This window comes from Armigeres subalbatus, chromosome 3, assembly GCF_024139115.2.
Source record: "Armigeres subalbatus isolate Guangzhou_Male chromosome 3, GZ_Asu_2, whole genome shotgun sequence".
Lineage (NCBI taxonomy): Eukaryota > Metazoa > Arthropoda > Insecta > Diptera > Culicidae > Armigeres > Armigeres subalbatus.
In genome coordinates, this window is record NC_085141.1 from 424,894,104 (window position 1) to 424,906,271 (window position 12,168).

At 37.8% G+C, this 12,168-nt stretch overlaps 1 protein-coding gene across 5 annotated transcripts in view; it reads right to left on the reverse strand.

Moving 5' to 3' along the window:
* Positions 1-12,168, reverse strand: part of LOC134227396 (putative uncharacterized protein DDB_G0277255) — a 115,692-nt gene that overhangs the window by 41,286 nt on the left and 62,238 nt on the right. For all 5 annotated transcript variants that reach the window (XM_062708822.1, XM_062708824.1, XM_062708819.1 and 2 more), the window contains 2 exons: positions 737-933; positions 522-671 (listed from right to left, as the gene is read on the reverse strand). In XM_062708822.1, coding sequence (XP_062564806.1) covers positions 522-671; positions 737-880 — 294 coding nt within the window. In that variant the 5' untranslated portion in view covers positions 881-933. The remainder of the gene's footprint in view (positions 1-521; positions 672-736; positions 934-12,168) is intronic.

A 12,168-nucleotide genomic window follows, 5' to 3' on the forward strand; every position in this document is an offset into this window, starting at 1 on the left:
ATTTGTAATGTTGGTAATTTCATGTTCTCGAAAAATATTCTTGTTCAGACAAAAACAAAAAAATATGATTGTTGATCGCAATCTGTAGCCCTATCACGACCTATGAAAATTCCAACTGCACAGAAACAATATATTTTGTATCTGACTCTGTTATAAATTTCTAACAAAATATGTTATTTTTATGATAAAATTGTAACAAAATTTGATAGTTTTTTGTTTCCAGTCGTGCAGTTTTTGATAGAAATTTAGATATTTTAACAACATCCTGCACCATGTTTCTAACACATTTTGTTATAAAAATTTAGTATAACATAATAACATAGGATGATATAATTTTGATATGACCTTCTAGTCGGGATTTTCAGTGTAAAATTTGAAGCTGGGTGAAAGCAAATGCATGCAGTACGTGCCATCAGCTTAGTCAAATTTGCAATTTGAGAATGCCATTCGTTGGGGCGTTTTTTTTTGCGGAAAATAATCGTACGAACATGGTCGGACAACCATACCCATTAGGTACTTACCCAGGCCTGCGTTTGCTTGGTTGGCAAGTCCGGTCCAACCGCGGAAACTGATGAACGGTTCAACAATGGAATGCTTGTGTTTCGGTTATCTTGCATCAGCGGAATCTTCGAAGCATTTTTGTTCGAGGAAAGCACCAGTTCGCGTTCGATCTGTGATGCGCACCCATTAGTCATTTGTTAATTTCATTTTCCCCATAAGTGTTCAGTCAACTTACCGGAAATTTGCTCGAGTGAGTTCGCAGAGGCGGGCTCAGCACATGTGGACTGTCGATTGCTGCGGCTGTACCGGGGATGGGATGGTCATTTTGCACACCATACGTCCCGAGTGGCTGCGGAGGCATTCTATACGGCGGATTCATGCAGTTGACGAATTTCGGCCCGACCGGTGAAGAAAAACTTTCATTTTCCACCGCTGCAAAAAGAGAGAAGCACAAAAAGAGGCAAAACGATGAATTAGGTTATGAGGTTCATCTGCCACGGTCTCTCTAAATCAATAGTCATTCTTCAATCAGCTTTCTTTCAATTTCATTTATTTGGCTTTTCAAAGCAGGCCACCTTGCGGAGCAACGTTAAAAATTCTCAGCTAAATTTAGCCTACCAAAGCAGGCTGTGAATGAGTGGCAGGATTTTGTGCGAGTCGTACAAAAGTAAGCATGAGTTGCACAAATCAAACGGCGGTAGCAGTGCCCACTAAGATTGAATTTTCTTGAATGACCTTTCAGCACAGATGATGATGATTGTATTAATCTCTAGTTCCAATATTTTGCCTAAGCAATCAGCGCTCAAACCTCCCAAAAAATGGTGCGTATTCTCCCTAAAGCGCAAAAAGGGGCCGGAAAGCAGAATCATCATTCATTGTTTGGCGTGTGGAAAACAGCTTAAAGTCATTCGCAGCTTAAACGCGGCCGGCAGGGAAACCTCCACCCCCGTAAGCAAGGAGGCTCCATGGGAGTACATCTTGATGGATGGGCGGAGAAGTCTGGCTGCCGAACTGAACGGAAATGTAGTGCTTCTCAATGGGCTTTAATTTCTGTTGATGGAGTGTTTCTGATGACGTGATTTTCTCTGTAGTATGAAATTGTGCGACGATTTTGAGTGGGATTTATTGTTTATTCACAAAATTGTGTTCACGCGGCAGCTGAAATTGGATAACTGATCACGTAATGAAATGCATAGGCGCTAGTCGTAATAAGGTATGAACCATCATGAAAAAGTTGCTTTAAAAATGATCTATAATGAGCGACAGTTACAGTTTCATAGATGAATATGTCCTTTCGATTCCATGCGGCGTATATGGGAACTGTTTCATGTTAAGACTAGAGAATGAAGAATTAATTTTTTCGGTTCTTTTTGCTTACAAAGCACAAAGTTCGATTTCACGATCAAAATTGAATATCTTTCAATCTGTTAGTTTTGGATATTTGGTATCTTCCACAAAGTTTTTAGACATGAAAAGACGCATCTTTTGATGTAATGAGTTTGATGATTAATTCATCTAAAAGTGAGTTTTTCATCTAAAAGTGAGTGAAAATTTTCTATTTTAAGCGGGCTTGGTAGTCATATGGCTACTGCTTCTGCCTCATACGCAGGAGGTCGTGGGTTCAATCCCAGGTCCGTTCCATTCTTCTACTTTGTATTTTTCTCTTTATTTCTCATGTTCTAGCAATCGCTAGAACTGGAAATGGACTTCCATACCGTTTCCATTACTATTCCTATACCTTCAACTTGAGTATTCTAACAGTAATCTGCTAGAATTGGAAATGAACTATAGAGCTCGTTTCCTACATCCAATTAGAAATACCATCAGCTACCTTCTCCTATCTATCACATCGCAGCTCGTTAACCAAGACGGACCTCTGCCTCTCCAACCTAACCCAGAAATTCCAACAAATTCCGCATGAACTCGTGGCAAGTGCAGAGGTATATTCGGCTTGCAGTGGGCGAGTGATTGCATCATAATTTCCTCCCCCTTCCCTACATTGACTTGCATTCTGACGTAGCAGGCGCCAGTATGACCTAACAAATGAGATCACCAGTACTTGTACATTGAAGATGTGTGCTAGTCCCAAGCAAACATCTGTTGGTTCCCTGTGCAAGAACAGCTGATCTGGTCATAATGGAGTAGCAACTACGAGCAGTCAATCAAGCTCAAGCTCAAGCTCAAAGTGAGTGAAAATTTTCTATTTTAGTAAAAAACGGCTACTCAGTCTAAATTTAGTAAAACGAGTATGTTGTTTACCCAGCGTTTCGACACGGGGATTGCGTGTTCCTCAGGGGGAAAATATTTTCTTCTCACCAAAAACATTGATTTCTTCAGAAAAGGTGTAGTGTTAAGTATTACGAAAAACTTTGTAGAACATTCTAAAGCTCTATCTATTGAAGGTAGATACCTTCAACAGATAGAGCTTATATGAGCGTTATCTGAGGATGACCCCCTTAAAATAGTTTTCTCAATATTACTTTTCAACCATTTTTTTTTATTTTCGTGCTCTTCTACAGAATTATTCAGCAGTCGTATGCGGAAATGGTGAAGTCGCAAGACACATCCGCAACTGCCAACGCAACGGCTGCTATTTCAGCTGCCGTTCAAGTTAGTAATTTTTATGATGGCATTTCCATAGACGAATCGGACTCTGACGTAGCCGATATGGATGATTCTGCGGAGGTACACGTACGCGAAAAGAGGAAGAAACTGTCTTCCCCGGGATTGCGCCGTAAGAAAACAAAAATCATCCCTAGCTTGCCGAAATCTGATGGTAATGGGGGATTATTTAAAATTTCGAAGCTGCCTGTCTATACTGCTCCTTTTGACCCATGTTGCAGTAAGACATTTCCGCCATTGCCTAAAACTGATGTTACAAAGAAACATCAGTCAAGGAATATCTCTCAGCAGAAAACTGCTACTCGCACTTCCAAGAAAAGAATCTCGTCCAAGCGAGGATTGATATCCTTTAAGGACTTTGTGGATCGTATTTTGAACTTATTCAATATTCCGAATTCATTGAGGCCAATCATTGACCTCTTTATTCCAACAGTTGAAAGTTATCTGAAGCAATTGACTGTCTCATGGCCCCTTCTTGCAGAAATCGTATCTTTCGATGAATGTCATAGATTTCTTCTATAGGTGACATGTGGAACCTCTTCTAGGAAAGAGTGGGTAGGGTATGTTATATTCAGAAGAAGTGTTCAATGTATTGGAGTTCAAAACACTCGATTTCAATTGAATAGCTTTTAAACCTTTTAATTTCAAGGTTCAGCATTGAGCATGAGCATGATGACCGTGCATTTCATAGTTGCTACTCCGTCATCGACCAGAACAATCACAATTGCACAAAAACCAATGGATGGAAGCATGGGATTTACACTCCAACCTCAATATTCACAGTCCGGGAGCTCTAGTATTTTGGAAGGTCGATAACGGCGCTGACTACGTCCTGACGGTCATCGGGGATGGGAAAGAATTGATGATGCAGTCACTCGCCCACTGCAAGCCGAGAACACCTCTGCACTCGCCACGAGTTCCTGCGGAATTTTATTGGAATCTGGGGATTAGGTTTTATGGCAGAGGTTCGTCTTGGTTAACGGGTTGCCAATGTGATAGTAATGAAAGGGTGGTGTAGTATTCTAAATTCAATGCCGAAACGAACCTTTTCTCTCATTTTGAATTCTAACAGTTACCTGCTAGAACAAATCAAGTTGTAGTTATAGTTGTAGTTGATACTCATGCAATGGCGGGCAAAGAAAAGCTTTCAATTAATAACACCGTATCGAATGACAACGGCCAACGATGCATAAACTTCGCAGCCTCCAGCGGAATGGTAGTCCGAAGCACCTTCTTTCCCCGCAAAAATATCCACACTCTCTCTCTCTCTCTCTCTCTCTCTCTCTCTCTTTCTCTCTTTCTCTCTCTCTCTCTTTCTTTCTCTCTTTCTCTCTCTCTCTCTTTCTTTCTCTCTTTCTCTCTCTTTCTTTCTTTCTCTCTTTCTCTCTCTTTCTTTCTTTCTCTCTCTATCTCTCTCTCTCTTTCTTTCTCTCTCTATCTCTTTCTCTCTTTCTTTCTCTCTCTATCTCTTTCTCTCTTTCTTTCTCTCTCTATCTCTCTCTCTCTTTCTTTCTTTCTCTCTCTATCTCTCTCTCTCTTTCTTTTCTCTCTCTCTTTCTTTTCTCTCTCTCTTTCTTTTCTCTCTCTCTCTCTCTCTCTCTCTCTGTCTCTCTCCCTCTCTCTCTGTCTCTCTCCCTCTCTCTCTCTCTCTCTCTCTCTCTCTCTCTTTCTTTCTCTCTCTATCTCTCTCTCTCTCTCTCTAACAGAAAAATAAGAACAGAAAGCGTTTTGCTAATCACACTGATAGAAGCCAAATGTTAGTCTGAGAATTGCGTGGGTATTTCTCTTCAGTACTGCTACTTTCGGCAACGGCCAGCGCATTCTAATCCATTGTTTTTAATAGTATCGTCGATCGATTCATAACAAAATCTAGAAAATCGCTACTAGAAAATCGGTACTTTTCGTGAAGGTCTCAAATTTGAATATGCACAATCACCTACCTGTCTTCGCAAAGGACGTAATCCTACGTCAAAAATGAACCCCCCCCCCCTAATAATTTTTCGTTAGTTACGCTAATGCTGCTAGCCTTTCATGAAAAGAAATAGTTTGATATAAATCGGTTCTTTCTAGAACAGTGGTCCCCAGCGTGCTTACTATTGAGGGCCGCATTTAGACCTGTGCGCCGGTCATATCATCGGCGGCGGCGGCGTCACGGCGGCGCGCCGTTGAATTTATCGGCGGCGGCGGCGGCGGCGTGAACCGGCGGGGATGAAAAAATAAATGGTTGAAAAAATCAATTTTACCGCGGATTTTTTGATTAACGCGGTTTGATTCATACGGTAGGAAACCGACTTCTGTGGATTAAAATTGCAATATTCTACGTTTGCCGATCATAAAACAGCGATACTAATCAATACCTGATTTCAAAATGTTATTTGAATTACCAATATTTTGTTACTCTTTGACTTTGATTAATCAAATTTTACCAATAAATCCTGCTTCACTTTTTCGTGACCCCTATGTGTTAAGAATTAGATTTCGGTGTCATAGAACAAATTGGTAATAACTTGTTTCAAAAGCTATTTCCAATTTAGGATTTAGATACACTTCAGTCGTTTTGATCTCAAAATAACCAAGTTTCAGAAAAAATCTAATATTTTCCTGAAATTTGCCTAAATATGCCAACAAAGTTCTTGGTGGAGTTTCTGAAAGAATTTCTGGAGGAAACTATGAATTTTTTTAATTACTACAGGCATTTCTCAGTAAATTTCATTAGGAATTCCTTCGTAAAATCCTATGACAATGTCTGCAGATTTTTTCTATTTTAGAGAGAATAATCCATTCAGGTTCAGGTTCTCTTTGGGAAATTCCTTTAGTAAAACATAAAATATTCCTGCAGGAATTCATTCGGAAATTTATTAAAGAATGAACTATTTTCTGATGGAATTCCTAAGAGAATTTTCTAAAGGACTTTCCGAGAAAATTCCTGAAGTAGTGTTGCAAAGTGTAGTAGGAACCTTTTAAGAAAATTTTGAGCAAATCCCCACAGACATTTCGAAGGAATTCCTAACAGTATTTCCAAAATGCATCAGCGGCTGCTTCCTCGATTGCACACCCCAAAGCCAACGTCCTGTTCCAGGTTCTCTGCAAGTTCTTTTGCTGGTCTCTCTTCCTGCATACACACTACATTACCCACTGTAATCTGCCTTATTTTATCAACCTGCCTATGTCTGCATTTTTGTATACTTGGTTTAACTCGTGGTTCATTCATTCATCTGCTCCATTTACCATTTTCCACCACGCTGCCAAGTATTGAGCACAGAATGAGATTGAGAATTTGATAATCTGCATCTTTTAACGTCCATGATTCATGGCCGTACAGGACGACTGGACGAATCAACGATGTGTACAGAGCTAGTTTTGTCAGTGTCTGTAGAAGCTTCATGAAGCTACAAGAAGTTACAAAAGAATTTTCTGGAGGAATTTCAAAGGATTACCCTGAGAAATTCTCTATTAAATTGCTTAAAGTAGTTTTAGAAGAATTCCTATGGTAATTTGAGGAATAATTATTGCCAAGGAACTTGCTAAGGAACTCCTAGAGGAATTGCTAAAAAAATTCCAAGGGAATATCAAATTGATTTTCAAAGAAATTCCAAAGCAAAATTCCGAAGCTGACAGTAATTTCCGAAGTCATCCGTTAATTTACTTCTGAAGGAGCTTTTAGAGATTTGGAATTTTGAAACAATTTCCTAAGGAACTCCTCAAACATTCTCTGTAGATATTTCCAAAAGAAGGATTTTCAGAAGGTATATCCGAATTTCTGAACGAAGTCTTGGCGGAATGTCCAAAGGAATTTTCGGAGATATCTAAGACTGTCAGAAGTTTCTTCAGGAGTTACTTTGAAAAAAACCTGCAGGGACTTCTACGGATATTCCTTCAGGAACTTGTTCAGGAATTCTTAAGGAAATTTCGTCCTAGAACTTTTCAAGGAATTCCAAAAGAGTTCTTAGAAGAATTTCTTGAGGAATTTTCGGAAAACACCTTAACGACTTTCCCAAGGTTTTCTTGAACAAATTTCTCAAGGAACTTTTTCCGAACTAATTCCTGAGAGAAATTTCCGAATATAGCTGAGAGAATTTTCTAAAGACTTTCTGGAATTCGTTTCCGGAGGAGTTTTTTAGAACTTCTTGAGGTAATATCCGAGGGAATTCCTGGACGAATCTCTATAGGATTTTTTTGGAGAATTACAAAAAAAAAACCTGGAGAAATCTAGGAATTACTTCAGAAATTTTCAGGCATTTCCTCTGAAATTCTATTAAAAATTTCTTCATAAATTTCTTTGAGAATTCCTCCGGAAATTCCTTCAAAAATTCCTTCAGAAATTCCTTTAAGGGTTGTCCATAAACCACGTAGACTCTTGAGGGGGAGGGGGTTCGAAATAATCTCTCGAATCTCTTATGGATTTCACTGAAGTAATAGTCTGAACTACGGCTTAAAAATATCATGATTTTAACAGCAAATTCTTCTGTGTTGAGCACGAAATTTCTCCAAGTATTCTTTAAAAATTTCAAAAAATTCAAAATTTCCACTTGGATTACATTGATTACAGGCAGGAACTTCTTTAGAAACTACAAGTGATTCTTTAGAATTTCCACGGGGAATTATATCGCACGTCGACGGAAAATTATTTAGAATTTACAAAGGAAGCATTTTGGAATATCCAAGAAGAAGTCTTTTGAATTTCCAAAAGACATGTTTTGAACTTGTAAGGGAATTCTCCAAAATTTCCGTGAGAAACTCTTCAGAATTTCCACTGGAGATTTTCTGAGAAATCCCCGCTAAACTTTCTTAATTTTGGAAATTCTTCGAAATTTTCGCGAGGAATTCTTTGGACATACATATAAGCGAAATTCATTGAAATTTAACGGCAATTTCTTCGGCAGTTCTAATGAAAATTCTTTGGAATTATCGATGGAAAAAGAAATTTTTGAAAACTTTCACGAGAAATTATTGGTGATTATTTGAAAATTATTGAACTCTTTGAGTTTTCACAAAAAAATTATTGCAATTCTTGTAAGAAAGCATTAGTAATTTTCATGAAAATTTATTTTATTTTTTACGATAAATTCACCACAAATTCAACTGAAATCCTCCGTAATTTCCAACGAAAATTATCTGGAAAACTGTTTGGAATGTCCATAGGATTTTTTTTAAATTTCTTCAGGAAACCGCTCCTACTTTGCAAGAGAAATGTCAAAATACCGTAGGAAACCTTTAGCATGGTTTGAACGGGAAATAATTCAAAATTTTCGCGGAAAATTACTCGACATTTTAACGGGAAAACTTTTGGAATTTAGAAAAAGTTCTGGAGATTTCAACGGAATGGAATTTTCAAGAAAAATATCAGAATTATCACGGAGAGTTCTTTGGAGTATTACCTGGAAACTTTGAAGGTTATCAATCGGGAAATTCTACGGAATTTCTACGACAAACTTTTTGGAATGTAGACTTGACGTTCTCGGAATTTAAACTCGAAATCCTGAAAATTCTTGGGTTATCTACAAATTTGAATTCGATTTCGTTGATATTGATTTCATTCATTTATTTAGTTAACATCTAAACAGATAACACTGAATCAACAATTTGACGCCACAATGCACGGTTCGAGGCCGCATCTCTCCATCCTTGGATACGCCCCACGCTCACCAAGTCGTTCTGCACCTGGTCTGCCCATCTCGCTCGCTGCGCTCCACGCCGTCTCGTACCTGCCGGATCGGAAGCGAACACCATCTTTGCAGGGTTGCTGTCCGGCATTCTTGCAACATGTCCTGCCCATCGTACCCTTCCGGCTTTAGCTACCTTCTGGATACTGGGTTCGCCGTAGAGTTGGGCGAGCTCATGGTTCATTCTTCGCCGCCACACACCGTCTTCTTGCACACCGCCAAAGATGGTCCTAAGCACCCGTCTCTCGAATACTCCGAGTGCTTGCAAGTCCTCCTCGAGCATTGTCCATGTTTCATGTCCGTAGAGGACAACCGGTCTTATAAGCGTCTTGTACATGACACATTTGGTGCGGTGGCGAATCTTTTTCGACCGCAGTTTCTTCTGGAGCCCGTAGTAGGCCCGACTTCCACAGATGATGCGCCTTCGTATTTCACGACTAACGTTGTTGTCAGCCGTTAGCAAGGATCCGATCCGAGGTAGACGAATTCCTCGATCACCTCGAAGGTATCCCCGTCTATCGTAACACGTTGATATTGAGTTCCGGATTTTATTCAGTTTGATTTTGTTAGGTTTGAAATTTGAATTTTACTGTAGTGTTCACAATGGATTTGAAAATGGATTTGTATATCTGAATTGCTGAAAACGTGGTTGATTTCCATTTTTTTCTAATCACTTATGACATTTTGTTAAATTTGAAAAAGTCTACGTAGGCTTCAAAGGGATGCTGGAGGAGTTTTGGAAAAGTCTACTAGGGGAGAAAGGGGGATGGGTTTGAAAATGTCAAAATTCGGCCTACGTGGTTTGTGGGAAGCTGTTTAGAAGTACTTTCAAAATCTATTAAAGAAGTTCAAACGGAAATATTTTCGAAAATCAATGCAGGCTCTCTTTTAAAAATGCATTCGGAAATTTATTTGGAAATTCCTGCACAAAACCCTTCAGGAATTTCTTCAAAAACTATTCCAAAACTTCGTTTAAGAACTCCTCAAAAATTTCCTTGAATTATCTAAAAAACTCCACCAAGAATTCCTTTGGATATTTCACCAGAGATTTTTTAAAAGTTTCTTCGATTCTTCTACCCTCCAGGAATTTCTTCAAAAACTTCTCCATAAATTCATTTAAAAACTCCTCAAAAAAATTTCCTTGAATTATCTAAAAAAAACTCCACCAAGAATTCCTTTGGATATTTCACCAGAGATTTCTTTAAAAGTTTCTTCGGATTCCTTCTTAGATTCTTAGAAGTTTCTCCCGGATTCCTTCTTAGATTTCTTCCAGGAAATTCATTGAAAATTAATTAGATAATGAAATAGTTTTCGGTGAAGTTGCTAATTGAATTTTTGAAAAAATTAAACAAATAAATTAACTCATCTAACACTGAAAAAATCCGAAGGTATTACTGAAAGAATTTCGTAAAGAACCCATGAAGGCATTTTCGATGGAATTCCTGCAGGAAGTTCTGAAAGAATTCTCGAAGAATGTTTTAAGGAAATTGCTGGAAGAAGCTCTGAAGAAATTCCATAGGAAAACTTGGAAGAAATCCCTTATGCTATCTCTGGAAGAATTTATTTGAAGAATTCATAGAATAATAGCCGAAGAAATTCATGAGGAGGTATTTCTTTAAAAAATTGAAGAGTTGCTAAATAGTTTTGAAGAAACTCCAAATGAAATTTCTTGAGAAATTTTATAAGAAATATCCGGAGGAATCGCTAAAGAAACTTCCGAAGGAAATCCTTAACGATTCTCCTTAGGAATTCTTAACAACATTTTCGTAGAAATTACTGAAACAATTTTTTGTGAAACAATTTTGTAAGACATTTTCGGAAGAATACATAAAGTAATTTTCCAAGGTTTTTTATTGAAGGAATATCTGGAGGAATTTACTAGGAAATATACCAAGTGGTTTTGGCGCTTTGGGGATGTATTCAAGCCTTCACAAAAGCTTATGTGCCACAACAAACATAATTTGTGGGTCACCTACAGGCAGTGTTGTCTTACACTCTGTGCAAGAAATTCTGCTCTTTGATTTTACTCCATCTAAACGATTTTACAATCTTTACTAAGTAAGTGCAACTAATAGAAGGCAACTAATTTGCACAGAGTGTAGGACATCACTGCCTACAGATTTAGGGTGCCCGACTGAATGAGGCTTTGGCTTAGACGAATTCCAAAGACCATTTCAACATTTTTGTATTATTCTACTTAGTAGATTAAATCTACTAGATACAGCCTAATTCAAATTCACAACTAATCAACCAACCAATTAATTATCCAATGTTTGTCACCACACTGTCTTAGAGGCACCATCACTTGAAGGTAGATTTGAAATTTAATTCTGACGAGTTCCACCTCAACAACATTCTAACAACTAACTAACAACAACAATCATAACACGAGTTTAGTACTATTCCAATCAATTCCACCACGTTGTATTGTCTTACAAATACGTATTTCGTCTCTGTAAGGCCATCTTCAGTGTCTCTTATTTTACTCGACACGACTCAAGTTAATTGATTTTTTTTATTGGGATTAGTCATCGGCGTGGCAAAATTATGATCGGCGGTACGCCGACCCAAAATCGCCGCCGGCGGCGGCGTGAGTAAAACCACCGGCGGCGGCGGCGCGGTGCGGCGGCGCACAGGTCTAGCCGCATTGCGATTTTGAGCTGCTGAAGCGGTACATTTGCAATATTTGTGTTTTATTTCAAATTGAATTTTAGTACAACATTATTTTTTATTATTCGGCTCAGTTGGCACAAAATATTGTGAGCTACATTTTTTCAAATGATAATATGACCTTATGTATTTATTTTCAAGGATATATTGTTCACTATAAGTTGTCGCGCGAGTAACAACGACTAAAATAAAAATTCCACCTAAAAAATTAGAATTTTTCCATAAAAAAATAGATAATTGTCAATAAAGAAATCAGGATATGAGTAATAAATAAACATACAATTTCCACAAATAGTGCTGAATTTCCACAAACAATTGAGAATTTTCCACAAAACAATGAAATAAGCCCTTTTAAAAGTGAAAATTGCAATTATAAAAAAAGAATTTTCCATAAAAAAAATCAAATTGTTCAACGGAAAAAAATTTAAAAAAAATCCATAAATAAATCAATATTAGCAATAAACAGTTACAAAATTTCCCATAAAATAAATATTTTGGCAATTTCTAATTTTTTGAGGGAAATTTCAAATTTTTCATGGAAATTTTATTTTGCTGCTAATAACGACAGCATGTTTCACAAGTGTTTTTAAACCCAGGTGATCATGCCAGCACTGTTGAATAGAAATCGAATAAATCTGCAATCCGAGCTTTGCTTTCGTGCTTTCCTATCAATTAAGTTTTCTGAAACCATTTCTTCAACAATAGCAGAGAT